The following is a 27,515-nucleotide window of genomic DNA, read 5'->3' on the forward strand; positions in this document are numbered from 1 at the left end:
ATGATCCGTGACTCCCAAAGGCCCAACAAATTGGGCTATATTTCCCCTGGTAGACCCTCATATTGACCAGCAGACCCCAGACTGATTTAATAGATTTTTCGGTGACAAAAGTCATTCCACGCAACATAATAACCGCCAAAGCGCTTTAGGACCTTTCATCTGACCATTCGCCAGTGCTAATAACACTTCTTCAAATCCCAGAAACCACAGTCCACCCCCACAGGCTGATTAACTGATTAAATTGTAAAAAGTACGGAAGATCCCACATTGATCCCACATCCCACATTAGCTCAACCTTGAAGCGGACATCGACTGCTCTACCGATGCTCTTGTAGAAATACTCATATCAGCAGCCAATGTTTCAACACCCGAAGGAAAGGTCGTGCAAACCAACCATTTCAAAACTAATCCACAAATTGAACTGCTTGTATTGGAGAAGAGGCGACTGCGACGTGGTTCAGTGACAACGTTAGTTATTTGGGGTTAGTACTAGACAGGCGTTAGTACTAGACAGTACTAGTACTAGACAGAGAACAAGAAAAGCAACAATTGTTCTTTACATCTGTAAAAAAGCCCTCGAGACGAAATCGTCAACTGCAACACATAGCCATAGTCAAGCCCATTCTGCTCTACAGAATATCAATGTAATGGACTGCGATAAACTAGCAGACAATTACAGCAATCCCTTTGCATAAGCGGTGCCCTTCCCAGTACTCCAAATGATGCGCTGAACGCTATATTAAGCCCTCCTAGTCTGGACTTAGCCGGGCTTACAGTCTTACAGACTTCCTGATCACTGCAGCGTCTTCCATGCGGAATTATATCGATAAGCATTTATGCAAGTATACAATGCCAACTGTCAAAAATGTGGATCAACATCTATAGGTATAGCCAAGCGGTTATACGATCTATGCGACCAACACAAAGTCCCAGACAATATTAGACTGTCGCAGATTTTTGACCGAGATGGCTAAGCAGTTTAGCATCAATTTGAATGGGTCCTTGGTCACCGGAACATCGCAAGCAACTGTATAGCTGACGAGCTGGCAAGACATGGTATTACCATCTACCTTCCGGATAAGGAGAACACTGGTGTGCCGATAGACCATTCGGTTCGGTTAGGCTAGAGCAGCTGTCCATTTTATGGACACACTTAGACCTAGAGGGTCCATTGTGATACCGCGTGGATCTGTGTCCCCTTTCCTATATTATTGTCTGCTGCCCTTACTGCAGCTGACCTTGCATAGCTCCCATGCGGTTGCTTTCATGAATTTTATTATTCGCCTTAGGCTTATATTCAGGAACACAACAGATGTTCCACCTTTTTGCTCCTCCTCCTCGTCCCTGCAGATTCTGCAGAAATCGTTTTGGGGCGCGCCCAGTCTGCTTGCATGTGTGCCGACCAACCAATGGCCTGTAAGCACTCGTATTAGCATTCCGCACTCGGTAAGGTTTAGCTTTAGAAGTTCAGAATTTCTCTTCGCATCAATAATTGCCCACGTCTGGCGAGAGATGCGACAATGCCCTACATGTGTCCATGCTGGGCTCGCAAGTTCTTTATATTTGTCTAGCCCAATCAAAATCCTGTCCCGCGTGATGTCCGCAAAAGACAGGTTTGGTCCAGGCAATTCAAGAGATCGCTGCCTCTTCAACTGTGCGTTCTCTGCACTAGGCCTCTCTTGGCCATAATTTGGAAACATATTTCTCGCCCACTCCACCTGCTGCAACCATTCGCCTGAGGGGTTGGCGATATTGCTCCTGTTTTGTGAGCGGAGTGCTTTGCTCGGTGGGTGGAGCGACAGTCTTAGCCGCACCTTCTGCAGTTTTTGGCGCCGACGCGCACTTCGCAGAGGTGCTGGCGGCCGACTGTCTTCCACCTTTCATCCCCCAATTTGGGATGGGGCCCTTTCGGGATAGCCCCCGAGTAGGTGCCAGCACAGGCGGAGCCAACGCTCGCAGATCCTGTCTCCAGCGTGGTGTTGTTGTTTTGTGGTGTTTATTGTTTTTTTGTTGGTGTCCAATATTTGAATCCCACGAGTTGCGGAGAAAGGGAAGGTCCACCCGGGCAGAGATCCGCGATGCCCGGTTAAGGCGATAGTTAGAACACGGGGTCGCCATCTCCCTGAACTCAGGGTTTGAGACTGAGCTAGTTGTTAAGCCGGGCCCTCAGCCAGGCTGACTCTCGGCACGGTCCGACATACCGACCATACCATAGACGCAAAAAAAACGAAAACGTCGAAATTAAGACTCAACAATACCGAGTGCGGAATGATGATTTCTGCAGAAGCTGCAGAGACGAAGGAGAAGAGGAAACGGAGGAACTCCTGTTCTGTTCCAGTCCGGCTCTAGGCAGTCTGAGATTAATTCACCTAGGTAATCTCTTCATAATAAATCTCTCAGAACTGGTGTATTACAAAATAAGAGCTAAGACGCTTATAACAGAATAAGTTATAAACTCAAAAACATAATGATATGATTTAAAAGAAGTGCATCAATGTTTCTTAATAGTGTCACCATAATTAAAAGCTCAATTAGCGACGAACCAAATAAAGAGCGTCGAAGCCCGTGACCCGAAGATATGGTAATAGTAATAGCAACAACTACAGCAACGGCAGCAATATTGACAAAGCAGACAGAAACTGCTCTTATCGCGGAACCAACTGCGATTTCGTCGTCAACAGCGCCAACTAAAATGGTACTTACTTTACTTACTTTACTTACTTTACTTACTTTACTTACTTTACTTACTTTACTTACTTTACTTACTTTACTTACTTTACTTACTTTACTTTACTTACTTTACTTACTTTACTTACTTTACTTACTTTACTTACTTTACTTACTTTACTTACTTTACTTACTTTACTTACTTTACTTACTTTACTTACTTTACTTACTTTACTTACTTTACTTACTTTACTTACTTTACTTACTTTACTTACTTTACTTACTTTACTTACTTTACTTACTTTACTTACTTACTTACTTACTTTACTTACTTTACTTACTTTACTTACTTTACTTACTTTACTTACTTTACTTACTTTACTTACTTTACTTACTTTACTTACTTTACTTACTTTACTTACTTTACTTACTTTACTTACTTTACTTACTTTACTTACTTTACTTACTTTACTTACTTTACTTACTTTACTTACTTTACTTACTTTACTTACTTTACTTACTTTACTTACTTTACTTACTTTACTTACTTTACTTACTTTACTTACTTTACTTACTTTACTTACTTTACTTACTTTACTTACTTTACTTACTTTACTTACTTTACTTACTTTACTTACTTTACTTACTTTACTTACTTTACTTACTTTACTTACTTTACTTACTTTACTTACTTTACTTACTTTACTTACTTTACTTACTTTACTTACTTTACTTACTTTACTTACTTTACTTACTTTACTTACTTTACTTACTTTACTTACTTTACTTACTTTACTTACTTTACTTACTTTACTTACTTTACTTACTTTACTTACTTTACTTACTTTACTTACTTTACTTACTTTACTTACTTTACTTACTTTACTTACTTTACTTACTTTACTTACTTTACTTACTTTACTTACTTTACTTACTTTACTTACTTTACTTACTTTACTTACTTTACTTACTTTACTTACTTTACTTACTTTACTTACTTTACTTACTTTACTTACTTTACTTACTTTACTTACTTTACTTACTTTACTTACTTTACTTACTTTACTTACTTTACTTACTTTACTTACTTTACTTACTTTACTTACTTTACTTACTTTACTTACTTTACTTACTTTACTTACTTTACTTACTTTACTTACTTTACTTACTTTACTTACTTTACTTACTTTACTTACTTTACTTACTTTACTTACTTTACTTACTTTACTTACTTTACTTACTTTACTTACTTTACTTACTTTACTTACTTTACTTACTTTACTTACTTTACTTACTTTACTTACTTTACTTACTTTACTTACTTTACTTACTTTACTTACTTACTTACTTTACTTACTTTACTTACATTACATGCATTAAATACATTACATACATTACATACATTACATACATTACATACATTACATACATTAAATACATTAAATACATTAAATACATTACATACATTACATTACATACTTACCAGGTTAAAGTCACCAACAACGTTGAGTTGCTTTTAAGCCACATTCTCCAGATGGGCCTTGTAAAGGTACTAATAGGCGGTTTATAAGACGCCACAATTAGCGGCGTATTCGCTAGTCCAGTAACCGAAACAGCAACTTGATTCAGAAGGGTATCTTCATTGAGAAAGCGGATTGACAAACCCCTAAAACGTCGGCGAACAGCAACAATTAAAACTCCTCCTCTAGCGCAACGTGTTTTTGTGGGATGGTATAAGTTCATTTTGAGCCAGGTTTCACCTATAACTATAACATGAAAGTCGCATTGAGATGTGGCAATGCATACTTGTCCCGTATTTGTCCGCATTCCAGAGATATTTTGAAAACAAATTTGAAGTTGGGATGTGCTTCATATAGTATCGCCACCAGCTGATTCGTTTTCAAGCTTTGGTATGTATTCAAATGCATGCAAAATAACAGCACAAACCGTTCTGAATGTTTTAGTCCCGCAGATGGCCTTTAGTAGCTTCGTGACTTTGATCCATTGTGTATCATCAGAATGGGGCACGCTGCATTCGCCAAATACATCAGATTCTTTTAACAAAGGAGTATGTTTAGTGTACAAAGTCAAAATTGTTTTCTCAGCAAGTTGTCTATTTGTGTAAAAGAATCTGCTGACTTTGACTGCATCTTGCCAGAATTCATCGCAAAACACATATAGCGTTGCTCAGGCACTCCTAGTTTAAAATTTAAGAACATCAAAGTTTACATTTCCCACAACGCCTCTGGTTTGGTGTTTACTGCAAGTATGCCTCTATGCAAGCATTTATGGCTTGGTAGAACTTCAGATTGATCACAACAGGGGGCCAAACCAACGATGTACCTCTTGTTCCTATCATTTTTTCTGTGATTCCTGATGAGAGCAGCTGCTTGAGCGGTGGGTAACGGAACAGCTTGGTTTGCAGGTTTTACTAATTTTTTGCCCTGACTGACGTCTGATCCGAGTGTATTAGCTTCCATTACAACGATCGTAAAAGTCCTGACATGGCTTCATTGTTGTTATTTGTCAATTATTTGGGAGCAAAAATGAAAACGTTTATTTTACAAACTTATCAACATCTATCATATGTTTTATTAAATCTGTATTGTATTTTTTAGATTGTTGCGAGAAGAGGAGTCGCTTGATAATATCAAGCAGTTTTATGTAAAATGTAAAAACGAGGAAGGGAAATATAACGCTATTCAAAATATCTACGGTTGCATAAGCATTGGTCAAGCTATTATATTTTGTCATGTAAGTATAAAGCTACGTATTTAAAAATCGACACATACTTGATTATATCCAGCTTTTCTGTTCTAATATCTATAGAAAAATTATTTATAATATTTGTAATAATCATCTGGTTTGAAAAACATTTATTTATTTATTATTTTTGAAGTAATAATATTTAATATTAGTATGTTAATATTAATATTAAAAAAGCATTAATAAAAATATATATATAAATTATCCGGTTTGAAGTAATTTTTATTTTGAAAGCAATATTTTTTTTTATTATTTAGAATTTGTTCTATGGGACAATCACTAAATTTTATAAATCAAAATTAGTATATTAACAATATGCATATTGCTTCAAAAGTTATTAATTATTATTATTAATTATTAATATTATTAATTTTAATTCGGAGACAAAAATTGCAAAATAATAATTTGTTTAAGCAATACAAATTTTATTTTGGGAGCAATATGAACATGACACAAAATGAAGTGATATTGAGTCACGGAGCAGATATAAAGATGACTGTCAAATACCGTGTTTTTCTATAGCTTGCCCTAAAAAAAACAATCGAAGAAACTGGGACTTATACTGTATTCCGATGCGTTGTTATCTTTCCGATCTGTATACACTTAATTTTATGTATTTTGTTTATCTTAAAATTTTGCGCGCTGACATGCATGGCTTTCCAATTTCTACTTTTCAAACTCTTCAGTTGACAATCGCTCTTACTCTGTTGCTTGCTTGGATATCGGTCTACTGTTTAAACTTCTATAAACTAATTTTATAGTTCCTCTGTATGTACGGAGGTTTGATAACAACATTAAACTGTCATTTGTGTTCCTGTTTGACCTTAATAGTGTTTCACTTTCGACAATAATACTAGATCTAAAAAATCCGTTTCGATTATTAAATCTGTGTAAGGAAATTTGGCATATAGGTAACTCCTTCAACAAACGATTGGCACGAATAGTAAAATTCACAGCGCCTGTACAATGCTGAGCCTTACCCGGTTGGATTCCTTAGTGCGTGTGCTAATCTCCCAAGCAATTGGGACAAAGCTTATAGTTGATAGCTAACTCCTTTCGGTGTAATGAATTATTGGAGTCTGACTATTAGCGTGAAGGCTGCTGGGTAATCTTGTGTTGAGCCAATAATCATTGACTGGTCTCTTGATACCAAGAGGGCCGCCTCTGTATACGTTTACGGTGCTTGACAGAGATCGTTTATCTTTTCCTTATTTCTTGTGCAACGGTGTACAACCACATTACTCGGTGCGCAAATACGATTCGTTGGTTGTTCGACCGTTTGAGCTACCATTCGTTCTGGAAATTGGCGTTTGTCAGCGGAATCTGTTATATACCACAATTCTTAACTGCGGAATCCTTTGAAATGCGGAAAGATGAATTAGGCAAATACGTTGTAGTATCCAGACCAAAATTTATGTTATGTTTGGCAGATCGGTGGAGTCTTTACTAAAAATATGTCTCCGTATTCTGAAAGATTGTGTTCTTCCGTGTTTTCACAACTTGGGTCATAGAGACTTATGCCGCAGATCCGTTTTTTTTTCCAAGGAATTGAGTTCTAGTGCGCGATTTTAGTTCCGTTCTATATACATTAATGCAAGTTTTTATTTTCAAGTACTACTAGCAAAACATCGGCCCACTTGGAAGATATTTCAAAGGTTCAATTAATGAAAATTTTTAGATTTTTAATTTCACAACAACATTGATGAAAATTGAGACGAAAAATTGTTAATATTTAAACTGCCGCTATTATTAAATGTGTATCTTAAATCTAAACTTCATGAATTAACATTCTGCGTTTCCAACTTCCGACCACCTTGAAGGACCTGCCTTCAATATACTGGAAGCACAGAATGCTTTTGAATTGGACGCTTAAATACGCCTGTTGCGGTCTTGATTTCGGCCACTCGACTTTTGCGGCAGCGAACAAAGGGCCTGATTAGCAGGTGCCCTATAGTGAACACCACTCCCTCGTTGGGATCAGTGCTGGTTGGAGTCAGAGGACAAGGATTCAGCACGGCCTCGGTGTCTGCCACATACTTCCTGACCTCGGCTGTACACCACGTCTTGCGATGAAGCTTTTAGAGGCCAAAAGAAAAGATTTACTCGAACAATTTTTAACGAGTTCCAGATGAACAGCATTGGAAGAAAAACAGACAAATACAGCAATATACATCTTAATGCGGGACCGTGCTCGAATACAGAACGAGACATTTATAGGACTTAACAAATCTTCGCCACGAATTTGAAATTGCCTTACGGATTCGAACCTATCGGCAAGCAGATTCCCCATTATTTGGATCACCAGAACATTCTCTGCGCGCATTTATTAACCAGATTTCCTGCCCATAACGACCTATCATTGTTTTTGCGTTTGCGTGACAATTTCTAAAATGCAAATTTCGGAGATACAAATCAACAATTTGGTTTTTACAAGGGAGTAATATTGGAAACTTAGCATTTTCTGAAATAGATGCATGCGGAAGTCTGCTTCTACCCGAATAAGCGATAATCTTCTACCAGCTTCAGAACACTTATTATTTCGCCAACAGAACAAGCTTTAACTGGCTACTCATTTAAGACTTAACTAGGACTTAACATCAACAACATCATTAATAGTAGAAAAATAATAGAAAAATGCAAGCCTAAAGGAATCTCGGGGAGCTCGGATCCAGGCGCATGTGAGCCGATACTCTGTTGTATAATCTTAATGCTCTACGCATAGGGCGTATGTATTGAATGAAGGGTGTCATCATCTGCAAGTTTGCTGTAAACAAGTCCTTTTTTAATTTTCTTGTACTCTTCTTCAAAAACATTTATTTATTTTCATCAGTTAAAAGGCTGATAATTGTAATTCTCTAGCAGTCAGACTTTACTCTTTAGGTTAAGAAAACTAAGCATAACAAATTCAAACGGAGTTGATAGCTCGACAGCTATACACGTTTGAGCGGCTCTTTTCAACTCTGAGTTTTTTAATCCGGACGGTACTCGTTTTCATATAAAAATTTCGGACCTTCGAGCCAATGGACTCAATAAGTTCACTTACATCGCAGCCACGGGACGCAATGTATGGTGGATTAAACTGTCGCCATTATATATTTTCTGATAGCTCTTGAATTGTGGCTACCTGATTTAAAACAAACACTGCAACTGACGAAGGAAGAGACTTTATCCAATGTAGCGTTATTTCTGAGTCTGTCGAAAAATAAACGATCTCGATTTTACATTTGTTAAAAACTTGTTTGACGAAGGATCAAAATTGTGCCAAAAAAGTGGCGGCGCATAGTTCAAGCCATGGTATGTTTTTTGTTTTTAGTGGACCTGACCGTTTTCGATCGCTTAAAAGTAGAGGCAGATTCAGTAAGTTTGGCTGGATGCATCCGCAAATCCTGTGAACTTGAACGGCTCAGCACCCACTGGCAAACATGTACCTAGAATGGTGACTGTGTGAAAATTAAGTAGATTCTTCTTAAGCCTCTTCCAACTCGAATGTAACGACATCGAAATCGATTCTTCCCATTCCAGTTGACGTTCCAATGTTATGAGGAATAATCTTCGACGTTAGGCCACTAGGACAGCAATCCCAAGGGATCAAAAAGACGCGCGCTAACTTAAATTGTGCGTTTTGTAAGAGTCAACTCGGTTAAACTCTCATCTAAATGAAATTGAAATGTGTCTGTGTATGGCATCCACCGCATACCCAAGGCCTTGGTCAAAAATTGGAGATTTTTTTGAAAACCATTTAGACAGCTGGAAACCGCCACTATTAAGAGTTTCAGACACTTGATTACACGTCACGTTCAAGGTGTCAATATCATCGGTTTCAGAAGGCATGTCGTCCACATAAAAGTCGTTGTAAATTATGTACGAACCAATTTCATATTTTTCCATGTAACGAACACCTAGATCTTGTAAGCGGCGAATAGCTAAAAGAGGAGGTGACTGTATTTAGGCGAAAAATTTGTAGCTTATCAGATACTATAAGTTGATAGTTACGATCCTCTTCTGCTAGACTTACTTACCTATATATGTTTGTTATATCTGCCCTTAGGGCGAATCTATTTAAACAAAATCGAACTAAAGATAATAACAGTTCCCTCTGAATAGTGGGCCCACCATTGACATTTAATTTAATAACTGCGCTGAAGTTGTTTTTGCAGACGCGTCAAACATGACTCGAAGTTTGGTTGAGGTACTATCAGGCCTCAGAACGCATTGATCTGGCAGGAAATAGTGCAGTCCTGGTGAAATCTTATTGAATGTGGGAGACAGCTCCAAATATTCTTTCATAAAAACGATGTACATTTCTCAGAGTGAGCTGACTTTTAGGGTTCTAAGTTCTAACGATAAAAACCAACGTTTAACAACATCGAAAGAGGATCCAAGCACGAGCAGATCAGATTTAAAAGGCAAACGGGCTAAAAAACGACTACAATTTAAATTACACACGTTTTTTACGAAGTGATCCTCGCAAGCAACTTGCTCTGGCGAAAATGTAAGAAGTTTTCTATTTTCTGGGACGGTATCTTACTCCCAAAGCCATTTAACCAGTCCTCCTAATCTCATATGTTCCTTCGACAAGGCGATACAACAAGTAGCTTCTTTTTGTTGTTGCTTACACCGTCCAGAAATAACCGATCGCAAGAGATGACCACTACACAACAAATCTTGTGGAATTCTGACGTAAAAATATGTCCATTGAGCCGCACTTCTGGTAATTGAACTTGTTTCTTCTACTGATGTGATAGTAAGGCACTTATTTGTTTTTGTCATTCTTAATAACTGAGCAAGGCTTTCTGTCATAAAGTTAACTTGCGACAAGTTAATAAAGCCCTGGCCCGATGGAGTTGACCAAATCGATCGCAAACATTTACAACGCCTGTTGCTAGAAATGTTTCGTGCTGGAACTATATGCCGTTGATGAATTCCGCTCCCATTCGGGGGAAGATAGTCTTTCGACATGCCGCGATGGCGGTCACCATTGACGGTTACGTCGGCTCCTGATTTGTTTTCGAAGAAAAACGGGCCAATGATGCCCCCTGACCACTAACCGCAACAAACAGTCACTCGTTGTGAATGCATTCGTTTCTTTAAGACGGCTCCCCAAATGATGCAGTTATGCTTATGGACGTAACCAACTAGGTGGAAATGAGCTTCATCTAAAATTGCCCATTTCTTCCAGCTTAAACTTAACGATTTTGAAAACCTTTAACTAAATATTTGGAAAATTGGACATGTCATGCTCATAAGGGCTGATCAGTCAAACGTGACTTGCTGATCAAGGGACTAAGTTGACTTTACAGAACAAAAGAGTTCTGTTGTGTCGTTGGTTTTGATGTTGTGAACGAGATGAGTCTCTCTCCTCACTGTTCTCGCAGTTTTAAACCCACTTTTAAGTCATTTTCTAATAGTAATCAGTTATATCTGGCTTCGGTTGGTCCGATCTCTAGTCATGAAATATAATGGCTTCAATAAAAATACTTTGTTAATTCTTGTGTTCCGTGGTACTATCCGTCTATCTCCAACAAACTACCTTGGTTTAGCACAGAGCTTATCTCAATCATTTAATTTAAATTTTAATTTTAAAGTGTTCTATTAAAATTTACCGTGCCTAATGCTCAGTGTTATAAAAATTATTAAAACCGTTGTGGGCTGCAGTTCTGGCAGGACCCTAAGCAGTTTTATAACTTTGTTAACACAAAGCGTAAATCTAATATTTATCATTCCTCGCTATCCTTCAAAAACATGACTGCAACTACAGATAAGACAATAGACGATTTAGTTTTTTAAACAACTTATTCACCTCAGCTAATTTAATGCAGCTTTGTTGTTACACCGTTTCCAAGTAATTGTCTGCCCCACCTTAAACGAAACTTCCCTCTTGTTAGATCTTCAAAGTGTAAAGTCTACTTGCCGCAGCTCTGACTTACGCTCATAACCGTAAAAAACAGCAATGCAGCAATGAAACAAAAAAACAGCGACTTTAGCTACTTTCTGATTTTTGTCGCTTTTTGATTTTTGCATTTGCTTCGACTGCGACTTCTGCTTTTCCTGGAGCAAAGCTCATTTTAAAAAGTCGCCTCAGTCAACGCGTCGAAAATTATGTCCGTCCGTCTGTCCAACTGTCCGTCTGACTGTTCGTATGAACGTCGAGATCTTGAAAACTATAAAGCTTAGAATGCAGATTTTAGTAATGTTGCCACGCCAACTCTAAAGCCCACAAATCGCGACAGACGTTACTCTGAAAGTTGTTTGACCTTAGCTATTGGACTCTGTGTGTGTGTTTCGGTAGTATCTATCGGTCGACACAAACGACGTTTCTTTATATAATGCGACGCTAGCCAAAGCGGAGCCGAAGCTGTATTGTTTCAGGAGGACAATGAGGGTAAGGAGAGACCGATTGCTTTTTACTCTGCGTAACTAAAAGGTAGCGCCAATCTGCCGCTACTCGGCAGACAGAACAAATTAACTATTAGAAGGGGGTGGGCCTGCTGCACGCTCTTAGTTTCTAGTGTCGGCAATGTTGTTCGCCACCTAAACTGCGATTGATTTTAGTGGGAATCCTTATGGACGACTGTACAGGTAGTGACGATGCGCACCAAGAACGTGACGTGTAACGTGTAAAACTATACTAGCTATAAGAAATTGACGTCCTCGGTTTTATGTTTTACAGGTTGAGTGTTTAATAATATACCATGAGGCTTGAGTTCAAAATTCATACTAATCCCATTGAACGTTAGCTCGTATTTTGAGCAGTTTATAAGGCTTAGCGTTGATGCATAACAGCAATATGAGTTAGATACGAATCGAAATTTAGTTGAATGCTAACTGCGGTATTTTTCTTCAAAATACTCTATTTAAAAGTAAAACAAATAAGAGTTATAGCCGTTCGCTAAATAATATATTTTACTGCCTAAGTTCTGATAATTCGGTAGTAGTTATTGAGACACTGTTTTAATGTTATCTCTTTTATGTACTCACCTGCTCCATGTTGTATAATGTTAATTGATCTTTGCAAAACTGATAATTGATAAGCAAATATTCATGTAATATATATCAAAAGTGTTATTGAATACTTAACACATTCAGAACTAATACATTTAAATGCATTATATTCGCCGGTTTAGTTGGCGATAAAGTGCCAAATATGTGCCAGCTTTGATAAACATTAAAAAATATAGTCTTCCAGGTAATGATGACCTTAAAGCAGCAGCAAAGTAAAGCACGATAAGAGAAAGTATAGGAGCTGTAGGAATATATTAATTAAAAATTCGTGCTTATTGTGTTATAATAATGTAATCAAACTTACATGTCTTTAGAGCTGATCGTATATAAACTATTATCAAAAGTCGACTCATCTCCGCTATTTTTAAAGTATATGAAATTTCTTTATTTTCTTGAACAACTCCGTCATCTTCATCTCGAAAAAGTTTCTTCTGCCGTTTATGCAAAAGTTTTGAACAAATAAGAAAGTTAATTGTTTCTAGAAGGATAAAGAAGTCTGGAAGAGTCCAGTGCGCAATGGGACCAAAACATAAATAAATAGGCTCACGCCTATTATGCACAATAAGTTTTGAGCACCCCTGCTTTAATTTACTACCTCTGTTACCGCCCCAGTACAGCGATTTGAAATTTAATTATAATTTTAATATTTATAAATATGTTCTAATAAATTATCGGTTCTCGATGGAATGAACGATACATTTTTAAATCAATCGATGTGCATCCACGAAGAGAGGCAACTATCGACAAGCAGTTGTATCACGAGCCTCGAGAAGAGAAAAGATTTTTTAAAGCTGTTTGTAATTTTGAATAAATTTTAAATATTAAATAAACCATCGTTTCAACTCAAATGCTGTCAGAAGCTTCGTTGTAGTGGCCGGCTGTAACATTCTTTAAAAAATCTTAATATACGTGCATTAAGTATATTATAGATTATTATTAAAATTAAACTTCTTTATGCGTATCGAGCAATTAAGTTCCGCGTATGCAAAAAATATCATTAGCTTGCTTCTTACTATATATAAGAACAGTACAGTTCCGCAGTAGCGGAGCGAAAAGACACAGTGCAGTTTTACTCGTATACATACAAAATTCACATATACCTACTGATCGAAACTTAACTGCGAAGATAAGAGCAAGAAAAGAATTTTTGAACACATGATGCCGTCTAGATGTTTATCGCTTTCGTGATAAAACTAACTGAAAAAAACTGACCATTAAAGCTGTGAGTAAGGCATAGCTTATGTAAGTAAATACATGACGCGAGGAAAGTGACGATAACCTTAAAGACTGGGCCTGCCCTACTTGCGAGCAAATTAAATCCAATAACGCTATTAAAGATGTAGACAAAACCAGTAAGGTACCGCAAGGTGCAGCCGCACAGGGCCTAGAAATTATTTCAGTAGTTTAGGAAAAACAGGAAGCTGATCAAAAATATATCCAGCAAAAGTATGAAATACTTGCACAGCTGTGTGGCGCGAATATGACGTTGCCACCTACCAATAAAGGTCCAACCAGCGCTCAGCTATCAGCACGCCAAATATTTCCAGCAGAGCTACCACCCTTTAAAGGAAATCCAGGCGATTGGCCAACCTTTATAAGCGTTTTTGAGAACATCACCTCTGTGGCTGGCTATTCGAATGTGGAGAACATGTTACGCTTCCAAAGATGTCTTAAAGGAAAGGCATATGAACTAGTAAGAGACAAGCTTGTTTTGCCAAAAATGGTCTCCGAAGTCATAAGCACGTTAAAGACGTTTTTTGGCCGCCCTGATCAAATTTTGAATTCGACAAAGCGAGAAGAATATTTATAAACAAGGACAGGCTGACTGATTGACTACGCCGTGGCAGTTCGCAACATCTGCGCTACGATGGAAGCATTCAAACTCGATGCTAACATCAACAACCCTATGCTTGTACAGGAGTTAGTTGACAAGCTCCCAAATCAATATAAATTGACTTAGGCAATTCACAAAAAAAACGGATCCATTGGAAACGTAAAGGCTGTTAGTGATTGTTTATACAAGATCGCCGAAGCAGCTTCCACTGTGGTTTCAATGCTGTACTTAAAACCAAATAACTAACACGCTCACACCAGCTACAACACCGGACGGCCACAACACACCGAATCGGATGAACCTCCAAACGCTAAAAGCTCTGAGAATACGCCTTGCTTCAAATGCCAAAGTACACAGTGTTTGCGCACTTGGCGCTTGTATTTAAATCACTAGTTGTATGGTGAGAGCGGGAGCCAATAAAGCTTTCGTCCGTTCGCTCTTGCGAATTCGCCCCGTCTCTCGCCACCGTAGCATAAGTTAGGCTCTAAGAGAAATTATTGAAATATAATAACCAGTGATCAATTGAACGTCATCGTAGTCCTTTTCGTCGCGCTTTCGAAATAGTTTTTCACAAATTCGCAATTTAACATTGTCGAACTACTGCAGTCACAAGTTTTCGCGTTGTTAATACAAAACAGTATTAAATTTTCATGGTGACCCCGATGTGATTAGCAGTAGAGTTCGCGAGTTTTCATTTTTTTTCGGTGAAAAACTATAAACATTACAAACAAAAACCATAACCAATTTATTCGTGTCGGTCCGGCCAATAAATTAAATTCAACAACATTTCGTCGCTGGAAATTTTCTGCCGTTCCTTGAGTTGCCTCAGACGTTTCGGCAAATTTAATTGCTTAATTTGCTGCTGCCGCCAAATGGAAGTAAAAAAGGAAGTTGCAATTATCAAGTCGGCCATCCAGGTATAGAGTGCCAAAAGTTGAAAGTTAATCTGTGGCGTTTGTCAATTGTGTTTTGGCCCATCTTTCAACTTTTTGCATTCGTGTAAAAATCGGTAGATAGTGAGCATTCTAACCAAGAAATAAAAGTTTCCATGTACTAACAACCAAAATTCTGCAATAAACATAATATATTTCGAATTATATGTGAATCGCTTTGGCCCATAAACAAGCAAATAAAATAATCGTCGTCGACCCAATTAGTGCGAACTTAATTCCCCCAACTTTCGCCGTAGTGAGCACCAATTTAGGGTATGAATAAAACAGCTGGAAAAAAGTGCAAATTGTGAAAAGTGTAGCTCACAAAAATTAGCGGCAATAACTTTCGCCGCAGTTTGTCTGAACATTTTTCCGCGCTTTTTAGAATTTTCCCGTGCCTTTCCAATTTTTCCGAGCTTTTCATAATTTTTGCGCGCATTTCGGCGTCAGGCTTATATATTCGTTGCCCTTAGTTATCGGTCAGTTTATCATTCTCCGTTAGCATTTGCATAGGAAGAGCCGCTAGCCGCGTAAACATACACACGCACACCGACACCGCTGCCGCTATTTCGAGTTATCTTTGGTCGTTTTCGTTCTCGATCGCTGCAGCAGTGCAATTTTCGGTCTGCCTAAACGTATGTTCGTTTTTTCGGTACGCTTGAGCTTGAGCGTTAGCTCCCCTACAGTGCGTGCGTGCGGCATATACTGTCGCAGGGTTTATATAAAAAATATATATAAAACGCTGTTTAGATATTTTTCGCTGTAATTCTCTCGGCACTTAGCTCCCTTACACTGTGTGCGATCGGTATATTACTCGTTGATTTTTATACCCTTGCAGAGGGTATTATAATATTCATATTCTTGATCAGTATCACTAGGCGAGTCGATCTAGCCATGTCCGTCTGTCCGTCCGTTTCTACGCAAACTAGTCTCTCAGTTTTAAAGCTATCTGAATGAAACTTTTTCAAAACTTGTCTTTCTATTGCAGGTAGTATATAAGTCGGAACGAGCCGGATCAGACGACTATAGCATATAGCTCCCATAGGAACAATCGAAAAAATAAATAAAAAAAAATTATAACTTTGCTGTTTTTTAATTTTTTTTTTTAGTTCTTCGACATATAGTAATGGTTAAATAGTTCAGAATTACGTTTTAAATTTCATCAAAATCGGACGACTATATCATATAGCTCCCATAGGAACAATCGGAAAAAAATACATAAAAAATTATAGCTTTGCTGTTTTTTAATTTTTTTTTTAGTTCTTCGACATATAGTAATGGTTAAATATTTTAGAATTACGGTTTAAATTACAACAAAATCGGACGACTATATCATACAGCTCCCATAGAAATAGTAAAAAAATATAAAATAACTATCTAATAATTGAGCTGCAATTCATAGCTTCAATGTTTTTAGACATAAACGCAAGTAAATCATAATTTTAATGTTTTCAAACACGTTTACTTCTTACAAAAGCTGCAAGGGTATATGAACTTCGGCTTGCGAAGTTTGCTTTCTTTCTTGTTTATTATATTATTTATTAATTAATAATTTAATAAAAATAAATATTTAACACCTCTTCGATACCAACAAAATAAATACAAATAAACGCAATGGAAACTAAGGATATCGAAGAGCTTAAACACTAACGAGATGTTTGCATGAAAAGTATTAACCGAAATTATCGCCATTTAAAAGAAGCTGTATTATCAGTGTCAAGCTTGAGTGTCGATTAGAGATTCTAAATACGAACATTGAAAATGCTTTACTTTTGCGAAACCAAATAGAAGTGAAAGATACAAAAGATGTAGATGTAGATGAAGAGATGGCTGTAATGACAAAGTCATTGCTGATTTTGATTTTAAATAAGTGCAAACAAAATAATATCGAGAAATCCGTTCCGCCAGCAAATCGCCCGCCTCAATGCCGTCCACCGAGCGTTGCTCTCCCAACTTTTAGCGGAAAACACTCCGAATTTAAAAATGTTATAAAGATGACACTTTACACGATATTGAAAAATTCAATCATTTAATTTCGTGTTTAGCTGGAGACGCTTTAGGAACAGTTCGGGCCTTTCAGGGCACTGCGGAAAATTATCCCAAAGCCCTTGCTAGCCTGAAGCGGGTGTACAATAATGATTGTCCTATTTTTTTTGGCAACATATCGACACTTTTTAATTGTATGACTCCTTGCTGTATATTGGGGATGATGCTTTACTAATGCTATTTCAATACATCTGGTAATGAGCAAGGTCGATGCAGGAACTAAAAGAAAATGGGAAGAACAGTTAGATTATACTTCGCTTCCACTTTGGAGCGAATGTGAGGCGGCCCTCAACAGACGATACCAACACATGGTAGCGGAAGGGGGTTCCAAGCCCAAAACTGTTCAGCAGAACCAATCTAACCCTAAGAAGAATGAAAATAGGAGTTTTTCGTTTATCGCTGCCAGGACCGACTCTGTTCAATGCGTGTATTGCAACTCAGCTGAACATCAGATTGGAAACTGCGCTTCCTTCGCAGCAATAACAGTTCAGCAAAGATTCGATTTCGCTAAAAGAGCACCCTTATGCATTAACTGCTTAAGTAAGGGTCACACGGTCAAAAAATGCAAATCGAACAGATGTAGAGTGTGCAATTCGCCACATCACATTTTGCTACACATATATTCCCCAAACACAAATCTCGCGTTGCCACCCCCTTCTCAGCCCACGCTCATGCAGGAGTCTCCATCCACGTCGCATGTTTTGCATGCGAATGCATCGGATCGAGTCATTCTTGTAACTGCTGTTGTGAGCGTCCAAACCAAAAGCGGCGAGTTTGTATTAGCTCGAGCGTTGCTCGACTCTGGTTCACAAATAAACTTTGTTACCGATGAGTTCGCTCAGAGGCTCAAAATTACAAGAGAGGACGTGTGCACGAGCTTGCGAGGCATTGGTGGAACTAATGGCCAAGCCACAAAAAAAAATACACACGATTGTGAAGTCGCGAGTAGGGAACAGCCAATTGTCGTCCGATTTTTGGACTATGAAAAGTATTTCTGGTTATCATCCGGATCAAGCGGTGAACACCAGCGGGTGGAGGGTGCCTGAAAATATTCAGTTGGCAGATCCGTTCTTCTTCAAGCCCCAAAAAATAGATATGCTTAACGGCGCTGATACATTCTTTGAACTTTTATCTATTGGCCAGATAAAGCAGGGGCCTGAATTCCCCATCTTACAAAAGACAGTTCCCGGCTGGATAGTTTCAGGGAGATGTGCCTCTGGAAATAATGAAAGCGCGAAGGAAGCTGCCAGGAGGAAGCGTTGGAGTCAATTGACACAACCCTGCAGAAATTTTGGTCTATGGAGGACTTGCCACACAAGGCTAAAGTCCATACTCGTGAGCAACAACTCTGTCAACAACACTTTGAGAAAAACACTCAAAGATTGTCGTCCGGTAGATTTTCAATTCGTTTGCCTTTTAAATCTGACCCAAATACCCTTGGTTTGTCATACGAAGTTGCGAAACGTAAATTTTTGTCGCTAGAAACGAAATTGTCAAAGGACCCTTCGCTTAAGAAGATTTATCTTGAATTCTAGGAGGAATATGTTTTTAATGGGCCACATGTCCTCCACCAATGACAAAATTCCGAATACTCCGCACTATTTCATTCCGCACCAATGCGTTCTACGGCCACAAAGTACTTCAACTAAGTTGCGAGTAGTTTTCGATGCACCGAGACATACTTTCACGCAGGTAGCGTTGAATGACATCTTGATGGTAGGCCCAACTATCCAAGAGGAGCTGTACTCGACTCTGCTTCGGTTTAGATTGCATAAGTTTGCCCTTGCGGTCGACGTCAAAAAGATGTATCGCCAAGTGATGGTGAACAAAGCTGATCGAAACTTCCAGCTCATAGTATGGAGACGAGATCCTTCTGAGTCCCTGAAAATCTTAAAGTTAAACACCGTTACATATGGAACTTCGCCAGCACCCTTTCTGGCGATTCGGTGTTTAATGCGGCTAGGAGAGATGGCGCAAGAAACTCATCCAAAAGCCGCAAAGGTTATTCAGAATGATTTTTATGTTGACGATTTGTTGACTGGCGCCGGATGCGTTGAGGACCTGCAAAGCCTTCGAGACGAAGTTTCTCAGGTCTTGCAAGAGGCAGGCTTTGAATTGGCAAAGTGGTTTTCAAACTGCCCAGAGTTATCCGCATCTGATAGCGCTGTAATGCCACTTATGGCAGACTCAGACGTAACCAAGACCCTTGGCGTGGTTTGGTTACCGGTTAAAGAGTATTTCAATTTCGGTTGGATTTTTTCCTGGATCTTCGCGCGACAAAACGAAATATTTCGTCGGTGACTGCTCGACTGTTCGACCCACTTGGCCTCTTGTGTCCTTTGGTCACAAAGGAAAAGATGTTGATGCAGGAACTGTGGCTTCGAAAATTAAATTGGGACGAGTCGCTACCGATGCAGTTGCTTACATCGTGGGAGACGTTTAAAGCGACGCTTCTGCAGCTGCCTAAAATTAAGGTATCGCGATTCGTCAGCACAAGATCCCGATTCAAATACATGGTTTCGCTGACGCTTCCATGTGAGCGTATGGAGCGTGCATCTTCGTTCGGACTCAAACTGCTGAAAGTTTTAAAGTGTCTTTATTGACCGCCAAATCGAAAGTAGCTCCCCTCAAGACGAAAACTTTGCCTCGCCTTGAGCTGTGTGCAGCTCACCTTTTAGTAGAAATCTATAATCGTGTCAGGCCATTGCTAAATTGTCCCATTGAGAATGTTTTCCTGTGGACAGACTCCGAGATCACTTTACACTGGATTAAAACCCATCCCTCGTCGTTGTCGGTTTTTGTTTCGAACCGGGTTGCAGAAATTTGCAGAAAACATTTCGAACTGCCGGCTGATGCAACGTCGATGGAGCTACGCAAATCGGCAATAGCTCTCGTAGTCAGCCCAGAGCCAAATTATGTGCTTCAGAAAATAGAGTCCTTTTCGTCGCACTTGAAGCTTCTGAGAGTGTTCGTGTGGGCTTTTTCGTTTTATTCAAAGGTGCAGAAAGGTGTCGAAGCCCTTTAAAAAAATTATTTCGCCAAGAGAACTGGATTTCGCTTTTGATAAAATTGCCGAAGTTATCCAATTTCACGAATTCAGGGACGACATAAGTAAAATTCGGAAAAATAAACCGGTAGCAACGAATATTCAAAAGTTAAACCCTTTTCTTCAGGAAAATAAATTAGATTGCTGCTCCTCGACATTGCTACGAGTTGGGGGTCGGTTATTGAATGCTCCTATCCCGTACGAAGCCAAATTCCCGTTGTTGCTGTCTAAAAGCTCACAGTTCGTCAGATCCTATGTGTCATACCTTCACGTTACGAACTGTCACGCTGGCCCACGAGCTCTCGTAAGCCGTCTGCGCGAGAAAATCTGGCTAGTTAATGCTCAAGAAGTCTGCCGACGAACAGTTCGATCGTGCATGCGCTGCTTTCGCTGTAAGCCGCAACTCTTGACGCAAATTATGGGAAACTTGCCAGCAGATAGACTTCGAGCTCTCCGCCCGTTCAACATTTGTGGCGTAGTTTTTTATGGTCCCTTCAGCACAACGTATCGTATCCGTGGTAAGCCACCGTACAAGTCGTACGTGGCCTTGTTCGTCTGTTTTGCGTCCAAAGCGGTCCACTTAGAATTAGAGTCTGACCTAACCACTGATGCGTTCTTGTTGGCATTTCAAAGGTTCGTGAGTCGTCGCGGGATTCCGGAGAAGGTGTGGTGCGACAACGCCACCAATTGCGTCGGCGCAGATCGCCACATGAGAGAGTTCCGAGCCCGTCTGGAGGAGCAGGGGGACGGTATCGAAACATTCGCATCAAAAAAAGGATGCGAGTTTGCGTTCATACCGCCCAGAGCATCGCACTTCGGCGGACTATGGGAGGCAGGTGTGAAGTCTGCAAATCACCTGTTCCTCGGACGGTAGGCCAAGACCTCTTGACCGCGGAGGAGCTCGGAACTCTGCTCACCAGCGTGGAAGGCCGTGCTCAACTCCAGGCCCCTAGGAGCTCTAAGCAGCGACCCAAACGATGGCGAGGCCCTGACCCCCGGGCATCTGCTCATCGGCGGCCCTCTTCTGGCCCCACCATCAGCGGCGCTCCCGGACCAGATCAGCCTGACCTGCTTGCGACGATGGCGAGGTGTCTCGTCTCTCAGGCACAGGATTTGGCAGCGATGGTCCCGGGAGTACATCTCCAGCCTCCAGCAGCGGTCCAAGTGGCACCAGGGGGAGCCCAACCTCGTCGTGGGAGCGCTCGTCGTCGTCGCAGAAGACAACCTTCCGCCCCAGCAGTGGAGGATTGGACGAGTGGAAGCGGTGCACGCCGGCGCCGATAGCAAGGTTTGCGTGGCGGACGTCAGGACGCAGGACGGGGAGTATCGGCGAGCTGTCCACCGGCTGGCCCTGTTGCCCGTTCTGGGCTGAAGGACGTCGTCCCTTCAGAGGGGGCGGTGTTTGCGCACTTGGCGCTTGTATTTAAATCACTAGTTGTAGGGTGAGAGCGGGAGCCAATAAAGCTTTCGTCCGTTCGCTCTTGCGAATTCGCCCCGTCTCTCGCCACCGAAGCATAAGATAGGCTCAAAGAGAAAATATTGAAATATAATAACCAGTGATCAATCGAACGTCATCGTAGTCACTCCTTTTCGTCGCGCTTTCGAAATAGTTTTTCACAAATTCGCAATTTAACATCGTCGAACTACTGCAGTCACAAATTTTCGCGTTGTTAATACAAAACAGTATTAAATTTTCATACAGCATCAAATCGCACAGTGCGAAGGGTTTCGTAATCTCCCCTTTGAGGAAAAGCAGCTAGTTGTTCGTGACAATCAACTCTTCTTTAAGTGCCTTAAAGTCCATGGACGAAGCTGCTTCTCAACTAGGCTGTGTGGGATCGGAGGATGTGAATGAAGACATCATCCTCTGCTTCATAAAGGACTCACAATGTCGTTGCATCTCACCAAGCCAAGTCCCCTGACGGAGAGCAATAATTGTGTCCATTAAAGTTCATTGCAGCAATGTGATTATTGACACTTTCGCCTTCTTAGACGAGGGATCTTCGGAGACACTCATGGACGAAGCATTCTTCAAGCGCTTTAAATAATGCGGCACTCTTGACCCAATATGAATGCAGTTGGCTAATTAAACCACCAGAATGGAAAGTAACTTTGTGCGCTTTAATATTTGAATCTCAGGAGCAGACCTCCAAAAATCATATTGGATAAATAACGTTCACACCGTCATAAATTTTGGTCTAACAAAATAAACTGTCAACGTAAGTGAGTTAACCGCCAAATACCCGCACCGAAAGGGAATACCCTTAAAGTCTTATTCAAGTGCTGAACCAATGCTTTTGATTGGCACAAATAATTGGAAGCTTGCTGTTCCTCGCAAATTACGAGAAGGAAAGTGGTACGATCCCATTGCGTCGAAGTGTACACTCGGTTGGGGACTACAAGGCGGCGGCAACGCCAAGACCGCATAATCTATGCACCACTGTCAATGTAATTGGGAAGAAATCGATAAAACCGATAAAGAGAGCTTTCATGTTAAGCCTGTGACTCCAAGGACTTTTCGTTCCATCGATGACGGAAAGGCTCTACATATATTGGATAATACTTGCACAAAAGTTGATGGCCACTATTAAGTTGGTTTCCTATGGCGTCACACTAGCCTGTGACTCCAAGGACTTTTCGTTCAATCGATGACGAAAAGGCCCTACATATATTGGATAGTACTTGCACAAAAGTTGATGGCCACAATAAGTTGGTCTCCTTTGGCGTCACACCAGCACCATTTTACCAAGACAAAGCTATAAAAGCGCGGTGAAAAGATTGGACTGTCCGAATTGAGCATGAACGCATTTAGTACCTTCCGATATTTATCACTCACAACCCAAATAACCAGAATAGGTTAGGCTTGTATGGAATGCAGCAGCTAAATCTCATGGAAAGTCACTGAGCGATTGCATGATCACGGTTCCCGACCTTTTGCATCCCCTTACTGAAGCTTTGATGGCGTTCCGGGTTGGAAAAAAGCAGTTTGCGGTGACATTGCGGAAATGTTCCACCAAATTCGTATCCAGGAAGAAGATTCGCAAGCTCAGCGATTTATATGGTTTAACAAAGAAACCAGAGCTCCAAGAATATTTGTAATGAAAGCAATGACTTTTGGTTTATCCTGCGCTCCATGCATTGCTCATTACGAGCTAGATAAGAAAGCAGAGGAGTACAAACTGAAGAGTGAACGAGCCTTTAAAGCTTTTACTGAAGCACAATATGTCGACGACTTCATAGACAGTCTGGCCGACGAAGCAATCATGGTTTCTTTAGCGGTTCGGGACATACAGGCCGCATTAGGCTTCAATATAAGGAATTGGGCGTCTAACTCTTCCGAAGTTCTGAAGCATTTGCTGGGTGACTCGATTACCCTAAACCGGCAAAGGAGCTCGGAGATGCACAGAAAGTCCTTGGTCTGTTTTGGGAACCATAAACTGAAATTTTTAAATATTTTTTTCAAATTTACACGAATGAAAAGAAACGTCTTTTCTGAAGAAGCAATGCCAACCAAACCCTTTGGGATTCTTACTCTGTTTCACCATAGGCATAAAAATTCTGCTACAAGAAATTTGGCGCACAGGAATAAGATGGGACGACGTCTTACCAGTACCTCAGCTTGTATTTGGGAAAAGTGGAAGGGCTTGCTTTCCCAAGCCGCAACAGTTCAGGTCGCACGACATTACACGCCATAACTCCATATAGCAGTCTTCATCGAACTACACACCTTTGTGGATGCCAGCGAGTTCGGATATGGAGCCTACGATAGGGGAATGACATCACTCTATCGTTGGTCGCAGCAAAAAGAAAAGTGGCACCTCTTAAGCCACTTTCCATACCCCGAATAGAACTACACGCCGCTTTGACTGGCACGCGCTTATCTCAGAAAGTCCGTGACACACGTAACATAATGGCTGATGAAAACATATATTGGACGGACTCAAGGATCCGCGAAATTTTTACGCCTTTGTAATGCACCGTGTTGGACAAATCATGGAGACTACGAATGCCAGTCATTGGCATTGGGTTCCAACGAAGCTGTATTTAACAAATATGGCCACGAAATTCATTTCCAAGCCCAACCCTGAAGAATGGATAAATGGGCCACACTTTCTCCGACAGTCAAGGGACCAAGGTCCTAAACAACCCGATGTATGCACCTTTCCAAATGCTGACTGTGACGAGATCCAAGGAACTGTATTGGTAATACGAAGGACCAGCGTAAAAGCGATACACTTAAACGTTGAGTGTTTTTCGTAATAGTTTTCAGTAACTGTCATTTGTCCCTGCCTGAGGATACTTAGTTCTGACTCGAGAATATGTATTGGTCGTTTATCGCTATATATACAGTCCAATCTAGATAAGATTGCTTGAAAGTTTAAAAATGTGCCATTATTGGTAAGAGCATCATGGGCAGCTCTCATAATATTATTTCGTAAAATTGTTAAGGCGATAAAATATTGTTCACTTTGAATTTTATAAAGACTGATTACAGTTTCTGCAGCTTCCTTCCAGCCTACATATTGTGTTGGTTCCCTGGTGAATTTTGGTAAAGATTTTACCACTTCAAGTGTTGTATCGCATTTAATAATTGGGTCGATTGGTTGTATTTTATAATCCTCCACAGTTTTTGCATCTGTGACTAACCTTTCTTCTAAACCTTCTATTTTCCTGCTCACTTCATTCAATTAAAGATTTATTAATATTTTTATTAAATCCACTGTTAAACCGCCTGTGCTGAACTTCCGGTTGCCATTGTTAAATTTAATTCACCATAGCTATTTATTAAGTCTTCAAGATTGTTTCTTAATATTATTTATTAAATCGCGAATCTATCTTACTGTTTTTATTAAAGTTTAAATCTTATATAATTTTTCTCAATACACTGATCTTAAATTATAATCTTAAATTTTTAATTATTGTTAATTAATTCCTCACGAGACTGTTCCGATGGGGTCTTCCTGTTGTGAGGTTGTGGGTTGATCTTCTTTCCTGGATTCAGCGAAGATTGATGGCTAGAGAATGCCCTTTCTTCCTGCTATAGCTTTTCTTGTTTCAGCGTGTTGAGTTTTCGTTGTTTGTAGTTCTTGTTTTTTAAAATTTTTTTGTTAAATGCGTTTCTGGTTTTTTAATAATTTTTTTGAGTTTTCTTTTAAATTTATTTTATTTTGTGCCTTGTTTTACTTATTTTGTGTTCTTGTATTTTTTTGTTTAATATTCACCTTTATTTTCATTTATTAATTTCCATGTAAATGCTGTTAACGACTGAGACTTTGTTGAGTCTTTTGGAGGATTTTTTAATTTGTCCACTAAAAATTAGTTATTTTTCATTAAACAATTTTTGCATCTTTTTTTTGACGCGGCCCCACGTTGGTCGCCAGTTAAAATTTTTTTTTTTTTTTTATTTGTAATAGTCGGGTGTTAAACGTTTATTCTTAATACTCTATACAAGACAGTTTTAAATACTTGTGAACCGATCGCGGTCTCGATCAAAATATGACTGACTCTTCATTTCTTAATCTGATCGAATGATCCTCGGCCATGAGCTTTTCCTTTTTAGCTTTAGAACTTCAATTTATGTCTAGATTTAAAGCTTAACAAGAAACTGTTGCATCTCATTGTGAAATTAAATTATGATGACCGATGTTATTTGGTCGGAAATTTTAACTCAAAAGGCGCAGTTGATTAAGCATCAAACGAAAGCTGATGTTTACTTTAATTTTGATTTGTTTAACTTAGCTGGGGAACCAAGATCGGACCTCAAAGCCAAAGGCAAAGACAAATTAAATTGCAGAGTTTGAAAATATTGCTTATAATAGCCATAAGCGGCTTAGTTTCACAGGTTGGAAAGCTTGCACACGATCTTCAGGTACTGCCGAAAATAGTGACATATATATTGTATTTATTATAAATAATCTTCTAAAATTGCAATATAACTTAAAATAAATGCACTAGTCACAAGAGGTAAACTTTTTGGTTAAACAAGAACTAATTTTAATATTTTGAATAGAATTTACAGTGACTTACATTATATTTTGTTTATTATTATGGATTATTGATATATAGGGATACATAAACACTCACATTTTAGAAAGGAGTTACTTGGTCCACAGAAGAAAAATAGTATATATAGCACATCATGATATTATTGAAGGGTTGCTCGATTTGTCTTTATCCCAAGTAAACCGTGTTCGAAATTCACTAAATCGCTTAATAGTTCTGTGCTTTCTAATAAATCCTGAAAACGTGTTTCTGTCCAGAATAGGACCACTTAGACAACCTGAAGATCAATTTTATTCTACAATCGATGTAACAATCGATACGGGTTCCGTAATAGAAGAAAAATAAGAAAAGTTTACGAAGTGTTTGTTTCGCAAGCCAGACTTTCTGAGGCAAAATAATATTATTTCTGACCTTCAATTAATCCAATCTATACTAAAAAAATACAATGGCTGATGCCCTTAGCATTTTTTATTTTGTGTTTAGCAAAAATCTGACTCACCTTAGAAACGTAAAGTCCACTGAACCTGTTTTTTCTAGGTTATTAAGAGCTCGGTCAAGATACACCGTGCTTAATGCTTAGTGTTTTTAAAATTATCCGTTGTAGGGTCTAGTTCTCCCAGGACCCTAAGCAGTTTTATAACATGATTAACACTAAGCGTAATCCTAAATCTAATCCTTCCTCGCCATCTTTTGAAAACACGACTACAATTACATACCAAGCAATAGCAAATTTATTTGGATTTTTTTTCGAACAAGCTAATGTACCTCATCTCATTCGACGCAGCCTAATTCTTACACCATTTCCAAGTCAAACCTAGTTTTCTGTCACACTTTAAACGAAAGTTCTCTGCTATTAGATCTTCAGTGCGTTAAGTCTGTTTATTTTCCAGGGTCAATGGAATTCCTGGCTGCATGCTTTTATATTGTGCGGAAGCTCTGAGCTAAATTTTTTTAGTTGCCCACCATATCACATGAAACCTTCCAACTTCCACATATTTCGAAAGAAAGGTGTATATCTTAGTTGTTGGCTATTTCAAAGCTTTTTGAAAATATTGTCTTCCCACCTTTGTAAATCAGTGTTTTCTCCGCGTCTTCACGGATTTATGCAAAGGAGATCAATCACAACTAGTCTTATAGAGTTCACTTTATTACTTTAAAAATAATTTTTAAACAGACGTCCGACGTTCTTTACACTGACTTTAGTAAAGCATTTGGTCTG

General features: G+C 39.3%; 1 protein-coding gene across 2 annotated transcripts in view; it reads left to right on the top strand.

Moving 5' to 3' along the window:
* LOC128263976 (DEAD-box helicase Dbp80) overlaps window positions 1–27,515 on the top strand; it is a 283,996-nt gene that overhangs the window by 199,266 nt on the left and 57,215 nt on the right. For both annotated transcript variants that reach the window (XM_052999261.1, XM_052999262.1), the window contains exon 8: window positions 5,286–5,421. In XM_052999261.1, coding sequence (XP_052855221.1) covers window positions 5,286–5,421 — 136 coding nt within the window. The remainder of the gene's footprint in view (window positions 1–5,285; window positions 5,422–27,515) is intronic.

This window comes from Drosophila gunungcola, unplaced genomic scaffold, assembly GCF_025200985.1.
Source record: "Drosophila gunungcola strain Sukarami unplaced genomic scaffold, Dgunungcola_SK_2 000040F, whole genome shotgun sequence".
Classification (NCBI taxonomy): Eukaryota; Metazoa; Arthropoda; class Insecta; order Diptera; family Drosophilidae; genus Drosophila; species Drosophila gunungcola.